Source organism: Lagenorhynchus albirostris, chromosome 20 (assembly GCF_949774975.1).
Source record: "Lagenorhynchus albirostris chromosome 20, mLagAlb1.1, whole genome shotgun sequence".
Lineage (NCBI taxonomy): Eukaryota > Metazoa > Chordata > Mammalia > Artiodactyla > Delphinidae > Lagenorhynchus > Lagenorhynchus albirostris.
Window position 1 is genome coordinate 1263071 of NC_083114.1, and position 25479 is coordinate 1288549.

Consider the following 25479-nt stretch of genomic DNA (forward strand, 5'->3'; position numbering starts at 1 on the left):
CCCCCTCCCTCCCACCAACCCCCTAGCACATACTTTTAAAAGAACACTAACAGCACTAAATGCCATGAGAGTCGCTTTTACACCGTCACAACAGCACAGAAGACACGTTAGATACTCACTCTGGCCTCTAGTCATTTATCTGAACTGAGCTGTGAAATTACCGAGGTCTGGCCTGCTGGCCAACTGGCAATGAGGAGGCTCCATCCTCTTCATGGTCAAGTGTTTTGTCCACGGGACGGTGGACGCGGGGCCTGATCACAGATGGGCCCGCTGTCCCACACAGCCTCTCCAGTGTGGGGATGAATCAATCTCCGCCCCCCACCAAGCAAACTAAGGCTCAGAAGGGCCGCACAATTTTCTCGGGTCCCACAGTTGAATCGGGCGAAGCAAAATTCAACTCAGGTCTTCCTGAGAGAAGCATCATGCTCTTTCCCCTTGCTATACACCTGTACATCCCTTACGTTTGTATGTTTTAAAGTCTCCTTTAACTTATACCCCTCATCAACTACCTTGGCATTTCAAAGGTAGTAACAGAGTCTCCTACTGTAAAGCAGACAGAAAAGAAAAAGAAAAAAAAATTCCCCAAGTTTACTGGCTCCCTCTCATAGCTGACTGGAATTCAATACCCAACTGAGAAATGAGTTTCTGGAACCTGGATGCAGTGAAAGAGCAGCTGAGGAAGAAGAACGGGGGTGGGAGCCTCGAGAAAGGTGGGGAAACACTCTCCAGGGCCCATCACCCCTCATCAGAGACGCTACACTACAGAGAAAAGAAAGGCTCCCAAATGCCAGTTAGCCAACGCGAGAGGCCTCAATAATTTCACAGGCCCCACTAAAGGCTGAAAAGTAAGCTGGACATTTATAAGTAAAGCAGGAAATAAACAAATCACTACAGCCTAATCCAGCCAAGCCCATAAGGACTCCAAAGGTCCGTGCTCATGAAAGACCTTTCACCAGTCCTTCCACCAACCAGGAGGAACCCAGTTTTAAAAGAAACCAATCAACATTCTAGACTGATCACACTTGGCATGAGCGCCCACCTTGGGTGAAAAGGCACGTTGCTTTTTCAGTAAGGAAATTCCATAGGGCGGGCCCTCTGGTGGTCCTTCACCTGCACCTCGGGCTTTCCGAGCCCCCCACAGGATTAGAACTGCCGAGTAACCCTCTATCTGCCACCGAAGGGTTCACCGCTGGCAGACTCAAGAGCGCAGGGGAGCGACAGTCACCGTGCAGACAGCAGCACCACGGACATCAGGACCCCCGCCTCTGACAGACGGAACTCCAGACCCGACAGGGCAGCGACTCGCACAAGGTCACGGGGAGAGTCGGCGGCAAGGCTCCCCGGCCGGGGCTCCGGTCGTTAGCCGGCACGGCCGCCCCCGCCCCCGACAGCCTCCCCAGGAGCGCGCCCGGCCTACCGCTCCCCGCCGAGGGCGGCTCCGCCGGGCGGGCCCAGGGCAGGGAGCACGCTGGGAAAGCGGCGGCCGGGCCGGGGCGGAGGACTGGGCCCCGCAGCGCAGGGACGCGCGGAGCACCGCCCAGGCCTCGGGGCGCCGCCGTGGGGGCCTTACCGAGGCACTGCCCCACCGGCGTGCTGAACGGGTTCCCCAGGAGGAACTCCATCTTGGGCGGACGGCTCGGTAGCAGCCCGCGCGCGTCAGCCGCCGGGTCTCCGCGTCCCCAGCGGCGTTCCCTGCCTGACTGACACTTGCCCCGGCCCCACCCTCGGGAACGCCGGTGCCTGCCCCTGGCCCCGCCCCTCCGGCGTCTATTGGGCGATGGCTGCCATGCCCTCTTCCGATTGGCCCCTACAGCTCCTTCCGCGAAGTCACGCCCATCCCGCGGCGTCCGATTGGGCGGGGCGGTGACCTAGGTCACAGGAATCTCCGTCACCTCCCCTGGCCCGCCTCCCAACGCGAGTCTGTGTATTTTGATTCATTTATGTATTGGTCAATCCAGGGAGTCCTTAATATTATTGGACAAGAGTCGAGTCAGTCACTCAAGAGGGGGCGGGGGCAGGGCGGAGCTAGTAAGTTCCTCTCCCTTAGAAAGTGCTGATTGGACAAGCATTTGTTTTCCCTACGGCTAGTTGGTTCTGGGAGGCTTTCCCCGCCCAGAAATGTGATCACGTGGTCGTCAACTTTAACCCAGGATGTCTACTCCCTGACTTCCCCCTAGCAAAGGAGCGCGGCGCTTGGTTCCCCTAGCAACCGGGCTCAGCGAGGAGGCGCAGGCGGCGGACAGTGCCGGCGACTCTGAGAGCCCGTGGCCGAGAGGCTGCGGGAGGAGCCTTTTTTCCCGGAGGAGTCCGCCGGCCGCCCCACCTAGAGGAGAGCGCGCAGGCCCCTGGCAGCCCCTGCCGGCCGCACGCCGATCTGGGGCCTTCAGGCCTTGTGGGGAGAGAAGCTGAGGAAGCCTTCCCTCCGGGCGCATGCCCCCAAGAGACCTTTGAGGTCCCACCCCCGGCCTCCGGGCCAGAGAGAGGTACCCGGCCCAGCGATAGACGCTTCTTCAGGAGGGCATTACTGACCCTCTGTCCGACCTCTCAATGCTGCTAACTTATTCCTCTTCCTTAGACCTAGACTTCCTCTTGGTGAAGGCTTTTGGCTTGGAATGTGGATGCCCGGGTCCATGTCTGTCCCTTGTCAGCAGCTCCCTTCCCGGGCCTCAGTTTCCCTGTCTGGGAAATCAGGGCATTAGGGCTCCCTTTTCTAATGGCTCCCAGAGCTGACCTGTAATTTGATCATGAACGTGCTCTAGCTCGGAGTGAGCACTCAGTAAAGGGTGGGGTTTCTCTTATTAATTCACGGCCAATAGGCGCTCTATTTTCCAGGTTCCAGTTGATCCCAAGGTCTTGTTTCGCAGGACAATTCAGGATCTGTTTCTCTGTGAGGAGGTGTAAGGTTCTCTGCTGCTTTCCCCGCCCACCACAACACTATTGTCAGGCAAGTCAACAGCAACCCGGGCTGGGTGGTGAATTACTGATAAAACCCCCTTGGGAAGGAATGTTGGGGTTTTGGCCCCGACCCCGAACAGCTGTGAGAAACTGTGTGAACTGTGACAATGATCCGCCGTGTGCCTGGGCACAGTTGAGTCGTGATTAAGAAAATGGGCCCTGGAGGCCTGTCCTCATGCCTCTGCCATGTACTAGATGTATCCACGTGGGCATGTAACTTGACATTTCTAACCTGCTTCCATTTTCTTACCTGAAAACTGCGGAGAATCAGTCCTTCATGTAAACTAAGTTCCTAGAGGTCTCTAAAATCCACATTTTACCTCCACCCCCGCCACCTCTCGCCTCACGACTCTTGCTGTTCTTGGTACTACAAGCCAGAATGAGCTTCTTAAAATGAAAGTCTGATCATGTCACTGCCCTTAGTAAGCCCCAGGAGCTTCCCGGGGATCCTAGGATAACCGCCACACTCCTGCAGGCCTCTCCAGGCTTGCATCGCTTCAGCCACAGTGGAACCTGTCTCCTCCTCTCCCACCTCAGGACCCTCACCACGCAGACCCCTTTTCCTTCTTTCCTGCTCATCCTCCAGGTCTCAGCGGGGTCTCCCCTGGCCAGCACAGGTCCCTGCATGTATGCTGTCACAGTCCCCTACACCTACAAACTTGTCATGGTTTGTAATTAAAGATTTGTATAATTGTCTGATTCAGGTCTGAAACAGAGGTAAGGAGATCGGTTTTATTCACAGCATGTAGTGACTACTCATTACACGTATGTGGACTAAATGAATGATCTTAAACAAATGTAGGAGGGAAGAGTTACCCATCTTTTACAGGTGGGAGGTCAAAGGCTTGGAAGGCGAAGTTAGTTGCCAAAGGATGCAAGTCCTGCCCTTGTGTGTGTAACAAACACAACCATTCCACATCACTCGGTGATTGTTGGGCCTGATGGAAAGCAGGCTTGACCTGTCACAGGGGACAGGACAGGTGGGGTGGGAGTGAAGAGAAGTCAGCCAAAGTTTTGAAATCAGAGTTAAGCATCCTTTCCCAAAATACAGCACTTTTCTTTAAAAAAAAAAAAAGCACACACACTTTCAGGTAACATCTGCTAAATGCAGCGCGTTAAAATTTCCCCAAAGACAACTTGGCGTCAAGTTATGTGAAATCTCAGAAAAAATTGTTTCAGAGGACGGGGAGCTGGAGGACTGGAAACGTCCTCGGGAGTTGAGTCAGTCACCCTAAGGGGATGGAGCAGAGACTGGGAGGCAGGAAGGAACCAGAGGAGAAGGGGGTGGGGGGCGGAGGTGGGGACAGGAGGAAAGGCCCCGTGAAAGTTAAAGGCCCTGGGACCATGGGTCATGGACACTCCAGAAACAGGAGATGCACATTTGCATAAGCTGCACGGCACGGGGAGGGGAGGTGGGCAGTCCTGGGGACCAGGTGCAGGATGGCTAGGCCCACCCTGGCTCGCCCAGCATCAGGAGTATCCCCAGTAGCGCACGGTGGAATGAAAGGCAGAATGTGGGGCTGCCCAGCATCAGGGACCAGTGGGGCAGCGAGGCCTGGCTGTGGGGACGCAGGGGCCAAGGCAGAAGGTGAAGCCAGCAGGGAGGTGAGAACGGGGTGGAAAGTAGGGGGAGAACTGAGTTTGCAGAGGGTTCGGAGGCAGAATTGGGGAGTTTCCGGTGGCGCGCTCCCTCCTGCAGGGTCCAGCCCTTCTGGGTGTTCTCACTAAGACGGCTGGCAACGATGAAGTGAGGTCAGGCTGCCCAGGGCCACGGCTCTGTCTGGCCACGAACAGCAGCCCAGGTCCGCCTGTGACTGACCCACCACACAGACCCCCCATAGCGTCTCAGCCAAATCCCTTTGGACCATTAGCAACAGACACCTCCTGGGGTTAGTTTAAGGAAAAGAGGATTGAATGTGCGAAGTCAGGACACTCCCGGGGCCTGGGGTCGGGACAGGAGGGGCCAGGAAGCCAGCGAGGAGAAGGCAGCCTCTGTGTCAGTCTGTCCATCCTTTCACCTTTATTGCTGGATCAGATTCTCATCTCTGCTTCTGTCTGTCCGTCTGCCCCAGGCCCTCTCACTCTCTCACTCACCATGCACCTGGCCAGCTCTGATGGGCACTTTGTCCTCCGGCCGCAGCTCACGTCTCTCGGGGGGGAGGGGGACACGAATGACCAGCTTGGGTTGGTGTCCACCAGTGGCCACACGCTGGGCAGCTGCGGTTGAGGGCGGGGAGCTTACAGACATGGCCACCTGGGGGTGGTGAGGCTCTCAGGGAAGGGGGGCCTCCGAGGATTGTGGTCAGTGGTTGGTGCCAAGAAACCCGACGAGGGCGGGCGCAGAAAGCCAGAGGCCTGAGGTGGCCACAGCTGTGCGCGCAGCTGAGCTCCACAGGCTGAAGAGAGCCGTGTGGACACCGGGGCCGGGGTGGTGACACAGCCTGCCCGTGGGGCCAGGCGGGCGGGGGTCCAGAGAGGCCCCGGAGCAGCCCGGGTACAGCAGCCAAGGGCGGGAGGGGGCCGCCTTCAGAGTGCTGTGGCCGCCACGCTGCCCCACGATGCCGTGGAAGGACCCCAGCCAGACCCCGCCCTCAAAGGGAGGCAGGAGCAGCGGCCTGGGTGAGGGACGTGGTGTTTTCCAGGGAGGATGAACCGGCTGTGCGACGTGGAGCCCAGGGTGATGGATGATGAGATGCTCAAGCTGGCCGTTGGGGAGCAGGGCCCGCGAGACGAGGCTGGGCAGCTGGCCAAGCAGGAGGGCATCCTCTTCAAGGACGTCCTGTCCCTGCAGCTGGACTTCCAGAGTGCGTATCCTGGGTGGGGCGGGGCAGGCGCAGGGCTCCCCGATGCCACGCGTGGGCCGCGGCGCGCGGTCGCATTCGGGCTGCCTGGGTCGGAAGGTGCGGTACCAGCACGGGCGGTTTTAGGGCCTGATACCGAGTGTGGTACCACTTGAACAGCCACAACACTCCCCATTCTGAGTAAGAACAAAGCAAGGTAACACCCTCCCGTTCCAAGTCTTAAGTGACCCCCAGAGGCCACGCTGGTCCCCAAAGGTGGGGGGGACCTAGGAGGGTGGTCCACGTGGCCAGGAAGGTGCGGGGTCGAGGGAGGGCCATGTGCTGGGGGAGCAGCTTCAGAGGAGGGACAGGAAACAGAAGGGAGGGTCCCCTCCAGGTCGCAGGACAGCCTGGGGGGAGATGTGGCTTGGGATCAGGCAGGACCTCAGCACCCCACCTGTGAACCGGGGTGACCGGAATCCGTGTCTCAGGCGCTGGCTGGGAAGACGAGACCAGACAGCACAGGCCCAGTGCCCGGCTCACTAAAGGAGGCCCGCGAGTCTGGCAGAGGGTATAGGTGAGGAAGCAGGATGGGTGGGCGGGGGTCCCGTGACCCCTCATGTCCGGCGCAGGCCGGTCACAGCAGAGGGACCGGGCTGATTCACGCTCCTGCTGTGTCCTGGGCCTCCACGCTGGCCTGCCGGGTCACCCAGTGACCACGAGGGGCGACTGAGTCAGCCCTGGGATGTGGTGCGCACGGCAGGCCCGGCCCGGCCTCATGGAGCCCGCAGGCCGCCCAGAGTAGGGAGGGTGCTGAGGCTCTCGGCGGGAAAGGGCTAAAGGGGAGGCGGAGTGGTCTTCAGACCTCCTTCTGCTGCCCCTCCCCCACTGCGTAGCGGATGCCTGTCCCGTGCAGGGCGCTGCTCTGCGCACCAGGGACTCGTGGAGCTGACCTTCGAGGGAGGGGGACACGTATGCTGTTGAGAGAAGTAGAGGCAAGAGAGGAGAGAAGGGGAGTGGGGTGCAGTGTGGTCAGGCAGGGATCAGCTAGCATCAGCCTCGGGGGCCGAAAGGCGGCGTCTGGCTCTGAGTGAGTGAGGCAGGAGCCCAGGGAGGTCCTGAGCAGAGGAGGGACAGGGAGCCGTGACAACAGGCTGCACCAAGCCAGTGGCAGCAGAGGCAGATCCCGTGTCTGTGTTGAAGATTGAATGGGCTTTTTGGGCAGCCCTGTCATGCTGTCAGATACATCTGGCTCTTTCGTGTCGTTCGGGCTTTTCCACGTGAACTGCTGAGGCCTAGAGCAGAGCCAGCACACAGGTGCGCCAGGCAGGGCGCCCAGGAGTGGGGGAGCCGCCCAGGGCTGGTGTCTGCACGGTCAATCACAGCCAAGGCCGTCGGTCTAAGGCCAGGGCCAGAGAAGGAAAATCCAGACCAGGAGATCCGGGGGTGGGGCTGGGCCTTGCCCCAGAAGCACAGGTGGGGCTGGTGTCATTCCAGGAAATGTGACACAGAGCTGGGGAACAAACTCCATCCCAGGCAGCCCTGGGGACCGGGAGGGACAGGGCCCTGGGTCAGAGAAATGCTGCCCACCACCCCCCAACCGAGACCCAGCTTGAGGTGGGCAGCTGGGAGGGGTGCCTGCCTGTCTGAATAAATGTTGAAACGGCTGCCCCGAATGTGTGGCTATTAAGGGCTTTTTTCTTTTTTTTTCCTACTCCTTTTACTTCTATATTATTTCAGTTCTTTTAATGGGCGTACCCTAACTTTATGTTTTGGGAATCATTATAGAAGCAAACGTAGAAAAAGGGGCATGTAAACAACAGATCTCTGTGGTTTCTAAGAGAACCGGGGACAAGGTCAGGCCTCTAGAGTTTTACACACACAGTGTGTGCTTGTCACACTAAGCATTACTCAGAGCTCCTGGCAGCCAAGACAGAGACCAAGCTCCGCCTGGCTCAGGAGCAAGGGGATGGGTCGGCTGCCTGACCAGGGGGGTGGTCTTCAGCGGCCGTGGGGTCAGGCACTTGAGGGACGTCAGGATCTGCCTCTGTGGGGCGATTCATCCCCTCCCCGTATATGGACATTCGGGGCCTCATCCTCGGGCACTGGGACAGCGTGTGATTCCAGGTAGAGACACTGCAGGGTCAGTGGGCACAGACATTAACTATTTCCGTCCATGTGGCCAGAGCACCCTCCAAACGGCTCCACTAGTTGACTGGCCACCCCTGCAGCCTCAGTTCTATTTGTCACCCTGGGGGGCCCTGCCCGTGCCCTGTGTCCTGAGCCCAGGTGTTCCGAGGGGGAGCCCTGTGAGTTCCCGCCCTGGAGAGCCTGCCCCCCTCCACCCTGCGCGGTCCCACCGGTCCCTGTGGTGGCTCCGGACGGCAGCACCAACAGGGACCCCGAGCTCCGCGGAGCTGGGCCCACACCTCCAGGGCTCCCTGCGCTCTGGGGAAGGCAGCGGGGCTCTGGGGCCTCTCCCATGGTCAGCATCAGTCATCTGGCCCCCAAGACCCTGGAACTATACCCTAACCCTGACCCGGGCCAGAACCAGCCAAAGCGTGTCCAACATCGTTTCAGATATCCTCCGCATCGACAACCTCTGGCAGTTTGAGAACCTGCGGAAACTGCAGCTGGACAACAACATCATCGAGAAGATCGAGGGCCTGGAGAACCTCACACACCTGGTCTGGCTGGGTGAGCCCCCGCGCGTCCCCTAGCCCCCAGTGATGCCTGCCGAGGCTGCCCCCCAGGTAAACTTCCCTGCCAGCCCCGTGGCGGCCCTGGTGCAGCAGGAGCTCCATCTGCTGGGAGGAAGGAAGCCTGGGCCTGCGCTGGGCAAAGCTCAGCACGTATGTGCTTGGACACCACAGGGCAGAACATCTGCCCCAGCTGTCAAACCTCCCAGTCCGGAGGGCTCATGGCAGCAGCCTGGACTCAGTCTAGGTACTCTAGACTCAGGGTGACAGATAACTGAGGCCCCTGCTATTTGGGGGGCCCAGATCAAACCAGAACTAACCATCCCCGTGCTAGCGTGCGCTGAGCACTTTCTACCTGCTAGGCACAGCCCGTGCGCTTTCCGTGTGAAGCCTTCTAACCGCACAGCGACCCCACTGTAGACGGGAGCAAACTGAGGTCACAGCGAGCAGGGGGCTCGCCTGACTCCAGGGGTCCAGCCCTCACTGCCAAGGCAGCAGGGGCTTTGCCGAACTGCGTCCACCTGCCGGCCTCGGGCAGCACCCTCACGTCTGGCAGTGGGCACCTAACTAGGGGTGGGGCCGGCTGGGAGCTCCCGAGCCCACTGAGAGGGCTTCTTTGGCCCTCCCAGTCACCCTAGGGGCTCCAGAGGCCGGGGCACCGCCCAGAGCTCTGTGACCAAGACGCAGCAGAGCTGGGACAAGACCCACGCCTGTCTGATTCCAAAGCCACGTCCCCTCCATCCTGTCAGGCTGCTTCCCAATACAGGCAGCCTGGGGTATCGAGGCCCCTCCCAGCTTGCAGGACACGCAGCTGTGGTTGTGAGGACGGCCGCCAGACCACAGCACCCCCCCGGGGCAGGATTACAGTGTCATCTCACGGGTGCAGAGGCTGAGGGGCTGGTGGACTTGGAGCTGCACGTACCGGCAGCAGAGCAGCCCAGAGCCAGGTCTCCTGACTGCCGGGCCCAGGTCTCACCCAGACAAGCCCTCCTGGCAGCCCAGCACCCATTAATGCTGAGTCCCGGGCTCGGCGGCCCACCTGCACCACCAGGAGCTGGAAGAGGAGAGGTGACGGGTCAGCCTAGACCCTGAGCCTCACCCCCTCTGAAGGCCCTGCTTTTAGGCAAGAGCTCCCAGGCCCTGCAGTCTCGCAGACATAAAACAAGGGTCACGGGTCCCCGTGAGATGCCCCTGTGATGCCCAGTGTTCTGGGGGGGGGGGCGAGAGAGCCGGAGGGGAAAGTTCTGGCAAGAGGTCAGGTGCCCCTCAGAGAGTCAGAAGCCTGCCTTTGTCCAGCCACGTGCGCTGCCCCCACCTGCCAGCACAGGCCCGGCTGGTGGCCTGGTCAGCTGTCCCAGCGCCGGGGGCGAGCGGGAGCCGGCTGGCACTGCCCCCAGAAGCTGACTGTCCACATCTTGTCCCAGCTTTACACTCAGGCCAGTCCTGTTGGTAGCTTGAAATTGGCCACAGTGGGAGCACTTACACCACCGAAGTCAGCAAGAGCTACAGATCAGGGCTGCCCGCGCCCACCCCCTTGTTAAACGTTTACCAGCTCGCCTGCAAAGAGCAGAGCCCGGCTGCAGGAGCGAAAGGAAGCAGGCTGACCCAGTTCAGGTCCCGCTCTGCCAGCGTGCTAGCCGGTTCTGTGCGTTCCCTCCGCCCCCTGCACCCGACCTTCCTTATGTGCACTTGATCGTGAGCACGTGACCACCAGGCCCCTTTGAATCTCGGCTCCCTCAGCCCTAAGATGCAGGCGATGACAAACGAGGAAACGCCGGGGGAGGGCCTGGCGTAGGGAGAGTGTCCCGGATGAGTGTCCCCTGAGGTGCCAGGGAGGCCAAACCGACTTCCTGAGCCCCCTTTACACTGAGGGCTTTAGCTGAAGCTCTTGAAAAGTTCCCAGTTTGGGCCTCTGGGCCAACGGTGTTCAAGGACACCAACCCCAACCAAACCCCCAAACCCATGGTGGCAGAAAAGCAGTTTTATTCCCAAAGATGAGAACCTTGGGCTAGAGGGGCTCCTGAGGTCTCGGCCGGGGCTGGGCCTGGAGTTTGGGGCAGCCCGGCCCGCGTGGGTCTCCCCCACCCCAAGGTGCGCTGCCCCGACCCACCAGGGAGCTTCCATCCCAGAACGAGGGCCGCACAGACGCGAGCCTTCGCCCGAGTCCGGGGCCGGGAAGGTGGCAGCAGAGCCGGGGGGGCGGGGGGGGTTGGACTCAGGACAGTCACCCTAACCCAGAGCCGTCCTCCAGACCTGTCCTTCAACAACATTGAGGCCATCGAGGGGCTGGACACGCTGGTGAACCTGGAGGACCTGAGCCTGTTCAACAACCGGATCTCCAAGATCGACTCGCTGGACGCGCTGGTCAAGCTGCAGGTGCTGTCGCTGGGCAACAACCAGATCGGCAACATGACGAACGTGAGCGAGGGTGCCGGGGGGGCCACGGGCTGAGCCTCCGACCTTCCCCTTGTCCCAGAAAGGCCAGAATTCCAGACTGGATGACGTTCACACACCAGCCTAGGCCACGAGAGCCCACGTGCGGGTCCGTTTGTGCCCCTGTCCCGGTGGGATCTTTCCTTCCCTGTCCCCGCACTCACTCAGCAGACATTTGCTGGGGTGGGGCCCCCTCGGCCGTGGGGCCTCTGGCTCGTGCTCACTGGGGACAGAGACCAACAACAGCCCCGGGTCACTGGAAGGGTCGGGGTGTGGGTGCAGGGCAGTGCCCAGGGCCAGGCAGCCAGAGCGGCAGAGGAGAGCCGTGGGGGGCTCTACGCCGTGTGTGCCCAGGGCAGGCCTGCGTTTCAGTAGGAACACCCACCCCCTCACCCCCGCACGCATGAGTGTAGCAGGGATGGAGGTTTGCCTGCAGACCAGAGACGCTCGCCCTGCCAACACTCCCTGTGAGCTGGCAGCAGGGCCGGGGCAGGGCCCTGGGTGCCACGGGGTGACCTCAGGAAGCTGGGTGACCCCGGGGCAACCACAGCCACCGTGCAGGTGTGTGACAGAGACTGCCGCCGTGCACGATGGGGGCTCCGTGCCACTGGGCGGGCGTGCAGAAGTGAACACCTGAGTGCCGGGGCCCAAGCACCAGCCCCAGTCCTGTCCCCGCGGCTGAGCCACGTCCCGGCATTAACTCCCTCCCGGCCTCGCTGCAGGTGGGGCTCGGAGAGCAGGGGAGAGATGGGCGCTGCAGCCGCGGCCCAGGCCGGAGCAGGGGGCTGCATGGAGGGGGCCGACCCACCTCTCGGCTCAGCCGCCCTTAGCGTTGCCCTGGGCTGATGCTCCTTGTGGCTGTGACCCAGCAGTCCAGGCCACAGGCTTCCTCGTCCACAGCTAGCAGGACAGAGAGCAGGAGAAATCTCTCCCACGGTGCCCCTCGGTGTGACGCGCCCTCAGCCACCCGACCAAGACCAGAGGGGCGGGCGGGCCAGGCGGTTTAGGTGAAAGGCCTGGGGCGGGTCAGGTGCCGGCTGCTCACCTGTGTTTGAGGGCCGGACCCCGGAGGCCGTGTGGTCTGGGAGGTTTGCCCTGCACGCCCCTGGGAGGTGGTAAACCCAGCCCACCTCTTGCCAGTGTTCAAGACCTGATTGCTCAGCTGCCCTCTGCCCTGCGGGGCGGGGGCACACAGGACAGCTGAGGGAGGTGTAAGTGGAGAGCTGAGGTTTAACGGGCTCCTGGCCGCCTGGCCTTGGGCCAGGGACTCAGCACCCGGGGCCCGCGTGCCCATCTGTACGGGACAGCGGTGGCCTGCGGGGCAGGCCGGTGTGAGGGCTAAGTCAGTTAGGGCTGAGTGGCTGCTACAGGACTGGGCACAGGAGAACTCTGCAGGAAATGATGCTTATTCAGGAATTTTCAGATTAAGGGCACACCCAATAGCCCCAAATCTTGCTTGTGAAAACCTTTCTGAGTGTCTTGAGCTGTTCCTGCCTGGGTCGGTCCAGTACCCAGGGCCACAGTGAGCAGATCCCCTCTGGCTTGCTGCCCCTCGGACACTGCAGAGTCTAATGGACGCAGGTCCAGGCCTGGGCGTGGAGGGGACACTGGCTCTCAGGCCACGCCCCGCCCTGCTGTGGACGCTCCGTTCCCTCCCCTGGCCTCACTGAGTGCCTGGTACAGGATGCTCTTTCCTGCCTCAGGGCCTTTGCTTGTGCTGGTTTTGCTTCTGGGAATGCACTGGCCCCTGCTCTTCCCTGGCTGCTCCCTCAGGCCTCAGAGGCCTCAGTCCTAACTGAAACCCCCCCGTCATGGTCCCTAAGGCCCCTTCTCCACCCCCTCCCCCTTTGAGTTCTTCTAGCACTTACACCAAACAGCAATGATTCTACTTACTTTTAAAACATTCTTGTCCCCTGCCTTAGAGTGCCAGCTCCTGCTATAAGGGCTTTGTTCCCACTGTGTCCCTAAGGCCTGGCACGTACCTGAGGCCTGGTAGGTGCTTAGTGATCTTTGTTGAACAAATAAACCAAATGACAAAGACGCTCCTTCAGGAAAGCACAGGAGTTGCGGTCAGATGAGGTACGGGCATCTCGCTGACTTCCCCCTGGTTACTAACAATAGGAAGAATAAACGGCCGTCAGTGGACATCCCACTAGCTGCCACCCAGTTGGTCCAGGCCAACTGTAAATCAGGTTCCGTTGAATTTAGGAGCGCTGGGCCTTGCACAGCACTTTCCAGTTGGAAAAGGCCGCCCGTTCTGAGAGCAGCAGCGATGGGCACAGCCAGGGCATTACGGGAGCAGGTGGAGGCCCTCACAGCGTGTGGCATTTGGTCCTCTCAACACCTATGCACCACATCCCTGCACCCACCTTAAGAAGAGGAGATGGGGACCCAGGTCCACGGGTCCTGGGCAAAGCCCATGGCTCCTCCCTCGTGGCTCCACCCAGTGCGGGCAGAGGACGGAGAGAGGACCCAGGCGACCCCCCTCTCCCCCAGATCATCTACCTGCGGCGGTTCAAGGACCTGCGGACGCTCAGCCTCTCGGGGAACCCGGTCGCCGAGGCCGAGGACTACAGGACGTTCATCTGTGCCTACCTCCCCAACCTGGTGTACCTGGACTTCCAGCGCATCGACGACCACATGGTAGCGTGGCCCTCGTGCGTCCAGCTCCGCGGGTCAGCGTGCAGGCCCCGGCGTCTGGGGAGGGGCACGTCCACAGGAGGATCGCAGGGCGGCCCTCCTCGCGGTGCCTTTACTGCCCCCGTCACTGTCGTGCCACCTCCCACCTCGAGGCCGCCGTCTGCTTTTCTGGGTGAACGAGTCGGGGGACCAAGTGAGGGTAGGCGATTAGCGGGGTCAGCAGCTCAGGGCAGAGTCAGGACTCGCCTCCATGCCACGACAGCTCACGGTAGCGCCCTCTGAGCCGAGGGCACCGGCCCCAGAGAGAGGCCCCCCACGGACAGGGTGCTGAGCGGGGAGCTGGGCCCGGCGGTCTGGCAGCAGGGCCGGGAGGAAGCCCCCCTCCCCAGTGCACTGCCCGGCCTGGCCTGACCGCCCCTGCCTCTATCCTACTCCCCTGCTGTGAGCTTCCCGTCCTTTGCAGCATGACGTTTGTGGGTGCTTTGCCCCCTGGAGAAAAGAACCCCGCCCGACACGAGGCCTTTGGCGGCAGGACTGGGATATCCCTGCGTGCTGAGCGTGGGCAGTGGGGGACAGGGACCTGCCCACCCTTCTCCCTGGGAGCTGGTGCCCTTCCTGGGAGAAAGGAGCCTGTGCCTGGGTGGGGCCTGAGGTGATGTGGGGCTCAGGGAGAGCCCAATGGAAGCAGGGAGGGCGGCTGGGCCCCGGGTCTCGGTGCTGACGCTGCCGTCCTGGCTGCCACACCGCCTGCCAACCGTAGAGCCCTCCACTCACGGGTGTCTTCCTGGGGGGTCCACGGAGAACAGCCGGGGTCGGGGTGCCCAGAGAGTTGCCCCTCCTCCGACCATGGCCTTCTCTTGTCCCAGAACAGGACAAGAATCTGAAATCTTGAATTCCAAGACTCTCAAGTCTTTTTTTTTTTTTTTTAATATTTATTTACTTTTTTTGGCTGCTCCGGGTCTTAGCTGCGGCACGTGGGATCTAGTTCCCTGACCAGGGATCGAGCCCAGGGCCCCTGCAGTGGGAGCGCAGAGTCTTAACCGCTGGACCACCAGGGAAGTCCCAAGACGCTCAAGTCTTACTTTTTGCATTTAGACAATAATTTGAAAGGCAGCCTGGGCTCAAATGCTTGGAATAGCTGAAGAGCTGCTGGGGTGTATTTCGCTCATCATAAGAGCGTGCACAGGGATTTCCCTGGTGGCACAGTGGTTAAGACTCCGAGCTCCCAATGCAGGGGGCCCAGGTTCGATCCCGGGTCAGGGAACTAGATCCCACGTGCATGTCGCAACCAAGAGTTTGCACGCCACAACTAAGGAGCACACATACTGCAGTTAAGGAGCCAGCACAACCAAATAAATAAAATAAATATTTTTTTAAACCCCAAAAAACAAAAAACCATGAACAGCCGGACACCGCACGGTTCCCGAGCCCCTCCCCAGCCAGTTTCTCCTCTTCCCCAGAAGATTCCACAGGGGGCAGGCCGCCCAGCCTGGCCCCCCGCTGTGCTGCGGGAAACAAAGCCTCCTTCCGCATCTCAGAGGCTTTGCCTAGAAGCACCAAGATCAGTAATAAGGGAAAGGTTGTAAGAGCAGAGCCCCGCAAAGCAGGGGCACCGGGAACCCCCGTCCATGCTGCGGCCTGCCCCCAGGCTAGCCCCAAGCCTCTCACCTGCTGGTGCTGCCAGGCTCGGGCAGCAGGACAGCCGGGCCCAGCCGAGGCCGACCAGGGCTGAGGGCAGGCTCTTGCGGTGCCTCCCCATTTCCATCGGGCCTGAAGGCTGGCGCAGCCCTGAGGAACGGTGGACAGTCCCAGCAGAGCACACGAACGGGTGAGGGCTGTGAGCTTGGGGGGCTTTCTGTGTTGGGGGGGGAGACAGGCAGGAGGGCGACGCTGGGGTTCAGGGCTTGTCCTGCTGAGACGGAGGCCCGTGGAGAAGAACCCTGTGGTTTTCAGCAGAGTTCATGATGTGATGAGCATTCAGGGACCTGGAAGCTGGCATGGGGCTTACAGCATAAGAGGGAGAGGGCAGGGCGTGCAGGCCACGGTCCTGAGAGAGAGGAGGGCGCGGGGGTGGGGGGAGCAGATACTGGAGCACAGAGAGTCAGCGGTGCTTGTACCTGAAGCCTTAGCACAGGCAATGTCACCTGGGGCTCCAGCAGCCCCCAGTGCAGGCAGGGGGATACGCAGGACGGGTGGAGGAGGGCCGGAGGGGGCAGGGCCCAGAGCCGAGGGCTGAGACCTCGTGCCCAGGCCTGTGGCTCGGGCACCCACTGCACCTCTCCCTTGTGCAGCCCTACAAGAGGGCCAGAGCCTGGTCAGGGAGGCCTGGGGGAGCGGCCGAGTCTTCGCTGGGCGCCTCCACCCCAGGGATGTCCCACGGACCCTCGGCCTGCCCGTGCTGCTTCCCCCACTGATTTCCCTGAGGCTCAGAATACTTGGCAAGGGCTGCGGGGAGGGGATCCCCGCCCACGCTGGAGAGGCCACAGCACGGCAGAGGCCAGCGGCTAGGAGGGACCCCACGACCCTGGTGACGATGCCGCTTCCCGATCCTCCAACAGAAAGAGCTGGCAGAGATGAAGCACCAGTGCAGCGTGGACGAGCTGAAGCACCAGGAGAGCCTGATGCAGGCCCAGCTGGAGGAAGAGCAGGCCCGGTGGGAGGAGCTGGAGGGGCACAAGGTAGGAGACGGGTGGGAGGACCTGCCCCGCCCCGCCCCGCCCCCGCCCCAGGATGCTGCCGCCACCGGTCAGGGGCCAGTGCCATGAAGGTCAGCAGGGCCCAGGCCCCCAGAGCCTGTCCTTTGATTGAGAATAGCTGGTGCCCAGGGCTGCTGGGCTGCCAGAACCTCAGTCAGGGCAGCGCGCGGACCTGCCCCTCCTCATCCCACGGCCCCCAGGCGCCCCTCCAGCACAAGGGCCGGGGACCCGCTGCCAGAACCATCTCAGAGACGCCCGTCCTTAAGGCCCCGGCTGGTTCCTGGCGGCGCGGGTGGGGTGGTGGGGGTAGGGGGCAGCCAGAAACGCTCATTCCTCCCCGTGGTGCCTCTCCTCCGGCCGGACCGAGCCGGGCACCCTTCAGTTTTCTGCCTCTGGACCCCCGCCTGTGCCGGGCCCAGCGCCTGCCCTTCCCCAGCCTGCCTTCCCGAGGGCCGGGCGACCTTGGCCCCGGTGCCCAGCGCAGGGCCCTGCCCAGGGAGCCCACCGTGTCTCTGACCGCAGGCGGCCTTCGTGGAGCACCTGAACGGCCCCTTCCTGTTTGACAGCATGTACGCCGAGGACGTGGAGGGTAGCCAGCTGTCCCACCTGCCCGGCGTGGGCGAGCTCGTGCAGACATACCCTTCCGGGTCACGGCCGCCCCCAGGGCCTGGGCGCGGGAGTCCGGGGGGCTCCCCTTCCACCCAGGGCCTCGAGAACCAGGTTGGCTGTGAGCGCAGGGACACACGGGTATCTGGTCAGCAGGGCCCAGGCTGGCAGAGATGGAGGCTGGCTGACCATGTCTGTGACTCTGACCCTCATTACCTTGTTTGTGGGCTCCTGCCGTGCGCTTTGCATGCAGCATTTAAAACTGTTTCAACCACCCCATGGGGTGGGTGCTATACTGGACCCCAACTACCTTCTCATAGCTGGGGAAGCTGAGCTTGGAAAGGGTGAATTGTCCAGGCTGTGCAGTTAGGAGCTGCGGGCTGAGCCTGCATCCCATCCCCCAGATGATGTGATGGGCACTTGTCACCGTGGCTGAGGGACGCAGGGGCCGCGAGTCACAGAGAGAAACCTGCCCCTGAACACCCACCGCTCAGCAGAGTGCGGGGGGTCAGCTCTCCGCCCAGCCTGGCCCTAGGCTGCAGCCCCGCCTGACCTCAGCACCTAAGCGCCCCTCGTGTGGCAGGCGCTGCAGATGTGGGACCCTCAGCCCAGAGCAGCGAGGAGGCCATAGAAGCAGCTGCAGGGCCAGGCCTTGAACCTGGGGCTCTCTGCCCCGAGCCTGCGGTCCCCTGACCTCCGCAGCCTCCCTGTGCACCTGTGGCCGCCGAGCAACAAAGACGGCCTGGACAACAGGGCCCCAGAGACAAAAACACACACTGCTCAGCTCCCTGGCTGCTCCCCCTTCTCCGGGTTCCTGACCCCTTCAGGTCCCCCGGGGGGGGTCTCTCCTCTGTCGCCCCACCCCCACCACGCAGGATCCTCCCTGAATCCCTCAGGCTGAGGCTGGAGATGCCCAACCACCGATTCATACTCCAAATCCCGACTGCAGCTCTGCTACGGGAGCTGCTTCCACCCCATGTGCGCCCCCCAGGCAGCCGTGAGCTTCCTTAACGGCCACTCACCTACAAGGACAAGTTCGTCGTCATCTGCCTGAACATCTTCAAGTTCGGCATGAAGCAGCAGGAGAAGCGGAAGGCGGAGCTCGACACCTTCATGGGGTGTGTCCAGGAGGCCATCCAGGAAAAGCAGGAGCAGGGCAAGCATGAGATCGCCAAGTTCGAGGAGAAGCACCTGCTGGTAGGCCCCGCCCCCAGCCCCTCCCCCCTCCTCCAGGTGCCCACCCGCCAGAGGCCCGGCCCCTCTGCCTCTGACGACCCGAGACGCACGGGGCAAGCCGCTTGCTTTCAGGTCAGGCTTGATACCGGCAAGGGGCCTGATCTTCCTCCAGATGGGGTGGCCATGACCACAAATACCCTTTGCCCCCCAGTGACGCCTGGTCACTCCGCTGACACTGCGTCTGCCGGCCAAGCCTCCAGGTCCCTCGTCAGTGAACAGCTGGTACTGGGTGCGGCTCGGACCCCCGCGCTCTCCAGCCCATGAGCACCTCTCATTGCAGACGGACCTGACAGCTACTTGCACACGGGGTGCTGCGGGGGTCCAGCTGGCTTCCCCCAAGACAGGGCCCACCTTGTGTTCCAACCTCCCCCGCAGAGCCCCGCTGGGCTGGGAGTCAGCCCATGGTGAGCCAGGGCCTCACAGACAGCGCCCCATCCCCAGGCTTCGTGACGCTCAGGCTCTCTGCCCCTGCACCCGAGGAGACGGGAGTCACTCGAGGTCCCACGGTGACCCAGTCGGGTCCCAGTTCAGGTCCACGTGACTCTGAAGCCATCGCTCCTTCCACGCCTAATAACTCACCAGCTGGTGGAGCCTCTGCTCTGACAGCCTCCGCCGTGGAGGGGGTGGAGCTGACGCTCGGACTTGAGCAGTCCGACCCCATAATCCAAGTTCCGACCCACAAAACCAAACTGCCGCCTGTCACTTCAGGAATTACACTTAATTGTGGATTCCTAAAGCACAGGTTTTGTTTCCAGACTTTAAGCTCCATCCGAGACGAGTCTGAACTGACCAACTTCGAGATAAAGATGGCGGAGCACAGCGAGAACATCACCGAGCTGGTCAACGTGCTCATGACGCTGGAGATGCAGCTGGTGGAGCAGCTGGAGGTAAGGTGGGGCCCAGGGAACACACGTGACGCGACGGCCCTGCCCGGTTCCTGTGCAAGAACCTGGCGAGGGAACACCTTCCCAGGAGCTACTCGGCGGGTCACATGAAAGCTTTCTGTGCTTCTGGTGCTTTTCAGTCATTGAGATGACAGGTGGCCCTTGTGCAGCATGAGAGGTGAGCTCGTTCCTCTGGAACAGTCTCCCCATCTAGGAAGAGTGCAGAACCGCGGCAGGGAGAGTCCTTTATTAGACCCAAGGAGCTGTCGAGAAACAAAATGCACCCTGCTCTTCACCCCCCACTCCGGGATAGAACGAAGGCTCCCGGCACTGCAGCCTGTAGTCGCTGCATCTCGGGGCGAGCGAGGAGCCTAACGAAGTGCTGCTACGTGAAACCCGGGGCGGCCAGACCGACCTGCGCGTTTGTTTACCAGGCAGCTGGCGGCCGAGGCCGGGGCCTGCAGAGCAGTGACCAACAGAACCTCCCGCCTGCTGCCGTGGCCCGCCCCCGCCAGCGCCTCCCCGATGCCTGCCTCGTCCAGGTTCCCAGCACATCACAGAGCAGACGCTCGCTCCCCATATCTCTGGGGCATCGGGAAGCTCAGGCAGCGGCCCCCAGCCTTTCCAACCGGGAGGACCCCCTTGTCAGCATCTCGCAATTCACCAGAGCCTGTGCGTGACTTACTAGCCGCCAAAAGGCTACTAAGTGGAGCCGCACTTTCCAGTGGCCCGATTTTTTGGAGCCGCACTTTCCAGTGGCCCGATTTTTTGGAGCCGCACTTTCCAGTGGCCCGATTTTTTGGAGCCGCACTTTCCAGTGGCCCGATTTTTTTTCATTACAAGAGGGTTTACACACATTTGAAAAATGTATAATTAGCTCAGTCTATAGATAGCCCTCGGATTCAGGTGCATTCCCTGCGCCGTCGGCCCACCCTGCAGCCCCTGGAGTCTAGAGTAGGTCAGGGGCGTGACCCACCCTGTGGGCTCAGTGGGTAACAGCCCTCCCCAGGGCCTCTGGGTGAGGCCCGGGCGCCTTGCTCAGCACTAGATGCAGCAATACAGGGGTGCCCTCAGGGAGGGAGGCGGGAGACTTGCAGGTGAGAGGCCTGGGGTAACAGCTGGCATTCCCGAGGGTTTCCTCTCTGCCAGGCACCTTGCAAAGCATTTTGTGTGAAGAAACCCGTTTCTGCTTCACCACAACCGCGTGAGACACGTACTATGCGAAGGGAACCCATTTCATAGGTGGGAAGTTGAGGCCCAGGGAAGTTAACAACGTTCCGAGTTACACCCAGTAGTGGAGCTCGCAGGCAGCCTGGCTCCTGGCGACCCTCCCGTTTCTCTGGAGGTGGCGGAGGCAGGTGCCACCGAGAACCCCAAGGACGGGGTGAGCTCTGTGTGTGCCTGTTGGTGGGGGGCTCCTGGCAGAGAGACCAGCACAGGCAAAGGCCTGGAGAAGGTGTCACACTAAAGCCCCGGGGGGTGACCGAGGCAAAGTGGCTGGAGGGTGACGGCTGGGGGCAGCCGTCGGGAGAGGCAGGGTCGGCTCACAGCGCCACCTGGGGAAGGTCAGGTGGTTGGTCTTCACCCTCCAGGTCTGCGGTCACTGCCCGCTGAGTGGTAAGGAGAACTTCTGCCCTGGTGCCGTTCGCTGGAGTTCATGTCTGAATATGCACGTTCTTTATCATTTCCAGGAGACTATTAACATGTTTGAAAGGAACATCATCGACTTGGTTGGACTCTTTGTCGAAAACGTCCAAAGCCTATATCCTTTCCTTGATGGCCCTCTGCGGGGAGGCACTGCGGGCCGCGGGGCTCTCAGGGCCGCACCACTGCTCCCCGCCTGCAGGGGGCTGGGGGGAGGCGCCTGCATTTTAAACAAAAGGCACAGAGGGGCACAGCTTCTTTACAGCTAAGCAGGATGCAACTAAGTGGGGTCCCTTACAGGTGGCTCCCTGTGGGGTCACATGCCTGCCCCCTCCCACTGCCACCAAGGAAAAAAGCCCACCTTCAAAGGATGGAGATTTGCCAACCACTTGGAATGTTCGAGGAATACCTCCTGACCCTCAGCACAAAGGGGCCTTATTAGAGTAGAAGTCTGGATGCCCACTGGGTGGCTCTGCAGGCCACCACTTGCGGCACAAGTCGTGGCCCGTCCGTTCTCTAATGAGTGACTTCACCAGGAGACCACACCCCCAGATCCACCCTCCCCGCCCCCCCCACTGCAGGTGCACATGCCCTGGGGGTGGGGCGACCTCTATGCTGAAGCCACTGACAAATACATCATCTATCAGGAGACGGGTTAAATGTCAGGTCAGGAACCAACACTGGGGGCACGCCTGACCTTTTGCCACCTGAACTCTGGGCCCTGAAGTCCACCCCAGAAGTCCCCCCAGTCCTGCCCTCCTGGGCCCACGGTCCCGCTGGGTGACAGGGCTATATAAGCTCCCTGAAGGAGGGTCCACTCAGTGAGGGCCTGAGGGTGGGCCAGAGGGACGGGCTGGAACGGTGGGGAGGGCGTCCCAGGCAGGCTCAGGGGGCAGCCTGTGCAAGGGCCCAGAGGACGGGGAGAGGAGGTTCCAAGAGGAGGCCTTTAGGTCACCACAGAGTGTGAGAGCCGCCAGCACAGCAGGGGCGGGTGGGACTCCGGCTGCCGCAGCAGGGAGAAAGGGCTGGAGGGGAGCGGGCCAGGAGGGACCCCGAGGGGGTGCGTGGCGGGCGAGTCGGAGGGCCCTGACGGCGGGGCTCCACGGGGCCCAGCGCAGGGGACGGCGCGCCCGGCCTGCTCCAGCCCGGCCTTGGCTTAACTCGCGCTGCACGATGGCTCAGTGCCGGGACCTGGAGAACCACCACCACGAGAAGCTCCTGGAGATCGCCATCAGCACCCGGGAGAAGATAGTCAAGGGCGAGCTGGACGAGAACCTGCCGGACGCCGTGCGTGCGGTGAGCGCGGGGGCGGGGGCGGGGGCGGGGCGGCCCCGGCGCCAGGCATTCGCAGCCCCGCCCCGCAGCCCCCGTAAAGCCTGAAAAACCTGCCAGAGCCTCAGTCTCCTCATCTGCAAGAGGGGCGGTGGGCAGGCGAGATGGGCAAGAAAGGCAGCTGGTGGGCACCCAGTGCAGCGCAGCCACAGAGGAGCTTGTGATAATTCAGTGCTTTCAACGTGCCGAGAGGTTGCTTTCCCAAAGCTCGTTTCTGTGGGGCTTCTGGCACCTTCTGAGAGAGGCAGCGACAAATAGAGCTTGAGGTCCGAGATTTCCCCGGAAGGTCGTCTCAGCCCCGAGTCTCTATGGCGGGAAGCACTGCTGGGGTCTCTGCCCGCTCGCGGGGCTCTAGGTCTCCTGCGCTGGGGGCCGGCAACAGGTGGGCTGTGTCTCTGCGAAGGGCACCCACTTTCCTTCTTTCACCATTCACTGCCCCCCTCACCTCTCTCCTCCTCCGCGTTCCACCAAGGCAAGCTACCACCGCCCTTTGCGGGACCCTGGCCTTACCGCTCTTCTCCACGCAGCAGCCAGAGACCAGGGACTCCTTCCCCCTAGTGAGTCCTGGAGCGAGGTCTCCGCGGAGCCCCGCCCCGACACACCCTTCCCCCAGGCCTCCGTGCACCCGGCTCCTCCCCATGTTTCAGATCTCAGCTCACACCCAGCTCCTTGGAGAGGCCCCCATCACCTTCCCAAAGGCCCACTGTCTCTCCGTCACAGCCGTTCATCCTTGTCAGAGCTGCTGTCACGGTTCCAAGCTATCGTGTTTGCGTCGACTTGCTTAGGTTACTCTTCACACTACATACAGGCCCCCCGGGGAAGGCAGGAGTGGCCTCTTCCCCACCGCGGTCAGCCCCCACCCGGGGTGCCGGGTTCACCACGCCCGCTGTCAGGTGCTGGGGGAGTCCTGCAGGCAGGGACCAGCAGTTCCGACTCCGCAGCCTGTCAGGGGCCGAGACAGTCGCCAGGGCAGTGGAAAGGTGGCAGGGCCTCCTCAAACACCCAGACACAGGGAGAGGTCACCTTCCCGAGCCTGAAGGCTGACCCCAAGAGCCCACCCTGGAGCCGCCTGACAGACCACCTAGCGGTCGTGGAGTTTTTGACGCAAGGCTCCAGGGTCTGTGACACCTCTCTCAGGATTGGGACATGCAGAAAAGGAGGCCCCGAAGTCAACGGGAGGTGAGCAGCCTGGGCGGGTGCTTCCAGGGTGGCTGTGCACGGTGCCATCTGACACCTGTTCCCGCGCCCCGGGACACTCAGGCTGCTGACTGGGTGGGGCTCGCATGGGCTTAGTTAACTCACCAAAGGACACCTGAAAGTGGCATTCCCACCCAGTCTACAGATGGGAAAGCTGGGGAGACAGGGTCTCAGAGAAGTTTGGTAAACACCCAGGATGTGTTGTGAGGACACCTCGTCTTGTGAGGATGAGTCTGGATTCAAACCTTAGTCTGAGATGCCGAGCCCGGGCACTGAGCCCTCACTGCAAAGTGGGCGTTCTGGGTCTGCCCCTGGCCCCAGGCCCCAGGGTAATGGGGCTCTGCCTCTGGGCTAAGGGGCTGCCTTGGGCTCCCGGGCGGCACTGGTATCAGGTGCCACCCTGGAGGCCTCACGGGGCAGCCGGCAGAGCCCGCTGGACACCCCTCCCTCTGCGGGCCCATCAGCTCTGTCCTTTAGGAACACCTGTAGCAGGAGATGCTACACCGTCTCCTTACGCTTAAGCAACAAAACGTGGGGTAGCAAGCCCTGACTAAAGCGGAATCACCACGAGGAGCTGACAGGGACCGAGGGCCTCCCGAGGGCCAGCTGCCTGAGCAGCTCTGCACGTGTATTTGCCCCTTTAATCTCCAAGCCGACACAGTGACATAGGTGCCAGTGTGGTTCCCTTTCACAGGCGAGGAAACCGAGGCTCAGAGATGACAGGGAGCGTGTGGGTGGCGGACACGGGCAGGACAGGGGCTTTCAGATGAGGCCCTCGGCAGTAAGTCTGGTTCCTGCGTCTAACCAGCAGCGAGCGTATCAGTGGCAGGGTCTCAGAACACTCTTTTTGCAGAGACACTAACGTTTCAAGACCCATAGACTGTATTCTGGAGACCATTAGGTTAACCACTCCCGAAGGAGAGACAAACCCACGTGTACACACCTGCCCGTGCCCTCTACAACACAGAGCTTTCAGGGCCCTCGCCGTCGTTGGCGACATGAAGCGCCTCTGCGTAAAGCTGAAGCAGCCGCCAGTGACGGCCTCCCCGCTCTGGGAAGTGACCATGTGGACCCGCAGCTGTGCTGGGCGCACGTGGCCAGTTCACGTGTGAACGCCTGGAACCAGCCGGGCCTGGCGGGGCCCGCGTCCCACAGTGTCGTCCACGGCGGGGAAGCGGGTGGGAACAAGGCAGGAGCCCAGGTGGGACCCCAGGTCCGACTGGGTTGACGTGAGGGGCAGCAGAGTCCCATCGGTTTGTGGGACCTTCTGTCGTCAGTGGAGCCCTGTGCCCCTCGGCCGGCCTCGTGCTGCCCACTCGACAGGCAGGTTTCAGGCAAGTCAGACTGGAGGCGCTTGGCGAGGTGGCCAGGGCTGCCCTGCCTTCTCTTGGGGAGGGCACGCTCCCCCCAGGCACTGCCCTGCTGCCCGGGGGCCCCTTCTGGGCACTGGTGCCACCAGGCCGACGGCGTGGTCGCCTGAGACGGGCGGAGGAAGCAGGATGCGGGCTGGGCACGGCCTCCGCCTGCGGGGAGCTGGGCCCGTCCCCTCTGGCTCCACCGCCTCTGCGCTCGTGCGGGTCCAGGCCCTCACCTGCGCTTCCTTGCTCCCCAGCTCTTCGTTGACAAAGACACGATCGTTAACGCAGTCGGGGCCTCACACGACATCCACCTCCTGAAGATCGACAATCGGGAGGACGAGCTGGTGACCAGGGTCAACTCCTGGCGCGCACACCTGGTGGACAAGGTGAGCGCAGCTGAGGGCAGGCGTCTCCCGGCAGCAGGACCCCACGCTGGAGGCCCGCCCCGGGGCAGACGCGCACGCCAGACACACATGCAGGGCTGGAGCAGGGAGGAACGGAGTAAGGAAGGCAGGCTCAGGATCCCGCCTGACGGGCCAGCCGCCGTATGCTCCACAGATTCACAAGGACGAGATCATGAGGAACCGCAGGCGCATGAAGGAGATCAACCAGTACGTCGACCATGTGCAGAGCGAGCTGGACAGCCTGGAGTACAGCGACCTCCTGGACTAGGGCTGCGGCCCAGCCCTCCCCCCGACCCCCGAACTTCACAGGTAGAGAAATAAAGGACTTTGGTTACCTTTCTCCATCCTCTGTGTCCGCGTCTGGGCAGTTGGCATCTGCTGAGAGCGACTCCTAGGCTCTCGGCCGCCCCTCCGCGGGGCCCAGGGCAGACCCTTCCCCAGGTACAGCTCCCAGCACAGCCTGGGGGCCCGGCCAGCCCACCTTGGCGGAGGCTGCAGGAACCCAAGGACCCTCCACAGCTGAGAGCACAGCTGGGCGTTACCCGTGAGGAGGGGATGTGACAGTACCCCTGGCGAGCACACTCAGGGTGCGAGGTGGGGGCCTGCGGGGAGCTG

At 62.0% G+C, this 25479-nt stretch overlaps 2 protein-coding genes and 2 long non-coding RNA genes across 20 annotated transcripts in view; 1 reads left to right on the forward strand and 3 right to left on the reverse strand.

The window, feature by feature from the left end:
• The window catches only part of TOM1L2 (target of myb1 like 2 membrane trafficking protein), an 87129-nt gene extending 85428 nt beyond the window's left edge, over positions 1 to 1701 (reverse strand). For all 11 annotated transcript variants that reach the window (XR_009537790.1, XM_060135805.1, XM_060135812.1 and 8 more), the window contains exon 1: positions 1571 to 1701. Coding sequence is in view for 10 of the 11 variants with exons in the window: in XM_060135805.1 (XP_059991788.1) it covers positions 1571 to 1622 (52 nt within the window). In the remaining variant the exon portion in view is untranslated. The remainder of the gene's footprint in view (positions 1 to 1570) is intronic.
• Positions 1702 to 2207: 506 nt separating this feature from the next.
• On the forward strand, positions 2208 to 25210 carry DRC3 (dynein regulatory complex subunit 3). Of its 3 annotated transcripts, XM_060135287.1 has the most exons (14): positions 2208 to 2483; positions 2865 to 2948; positions 5602 to 5759; positions 8316 to 8432; positions 10686 to 10852; positions 13364 to 13510; positions 16066 to 16185; positions 16726 to 16836; positions 17830 to 18006; positions 18801 to 18932; positions 20621 to 20691; positions 21746 to 21869; positions 24715 to 24846; positions 25019 to 25210. In XM_060135287.1, exons 3-14 carry the CDS (start codon positions 5603 to 5605, stop codon positions 25130 to 25132), a joined length of 1569 nt encoding a protein of 522 aa, XP_059991270.1. In that variant the 5' UTR covers positions 2208 to 2483; positions 2865 to 2948; position 5602; the 3' UTR covers positions 25133 to 25210. The 3 variants fall into 3 exon arrangements, with proteins under 3 accessions (XP_059991270.1, XP_059991269.1, XP_059991268.1); XM_060135286.1 differs by having other exon boundaries at positions 2817 to 2948; positions 24715 to 25210; XM_060135285.1 differs by having other exon boundaries at positions 24715 to 25210.
• On the reverse strand, positions 10401 to 18794 carry LOC132511747 (uncharacterized). Of its 5 annotated transcripts, none has more exons than XR_009537708.1 (7): positions 18625 to 18794; positions 17832 to 17918; positions 15176 to 16170; positions 12850 to 13675; positions 11676 to 11767; positions 10948 to 11090; positions 10401 to 10819 (listed from the first exon to the last, which is right to left on the reverse strand). It is a non-coding gene; the product is annotated as an uncharacterized LOC132511747 (long non-coding RNA). The 5 variants fall into 5 exon arrangements; XR_009537709.1 differs by having other exon boundaries at positions 11676 to 12067; XR_009537711.1 differs by lacking the exons at positions 12850 to 13675; positions 15176 to 16170; positions 17832 to 17918; positions 18625 to 18794 and adding an exon at positions 11913 to 12623.
• LOC132511748 (uncharacterized) lies at positions 18803 to 21114 on the reverse strand. Its single transcript, XR_009537712.1, has 3 exons — positions 20935 to 21114; positions 20515 to 20624; positions 18803 to 19139 (listed from the first exon to the last, which is right to left on the reverse strand). It is a non-coding gene; the product is annotated as an uncharacterized LOC132511748 (long non-coding RNA).
• Positions 25211 to 25479: the final 269 nt, after the last annotated feature.

What these genes read in the sequence shown, in the direction of transcription:
- DRC3 (XM_060135286.1), top strand. Translation starts at nt 5,603, where the DNA reads ATGAACCGGCTGTGCGACGTGGAGCCCAGGGTGATGGATGATGAGATG. An exon ending in GCGTGGGCGAGCTCGTGCAG is followed by an intron (nt 16,837 to 17,829) that starts ACATACCCTTCC and finishes TAACGGCCACTC; the next exon opens with ACCTACAAGGACAAGTTCGT. An exon ending in TCGAGGAGAAGCACCTGCTG is followed by an intron (nt 18,007 to 18,800) that starts GTAGGCCCCGCC and finishes TTTTGTTTCCAG; the next exon opens with ACTTTAAGCTCCATCCGAGA.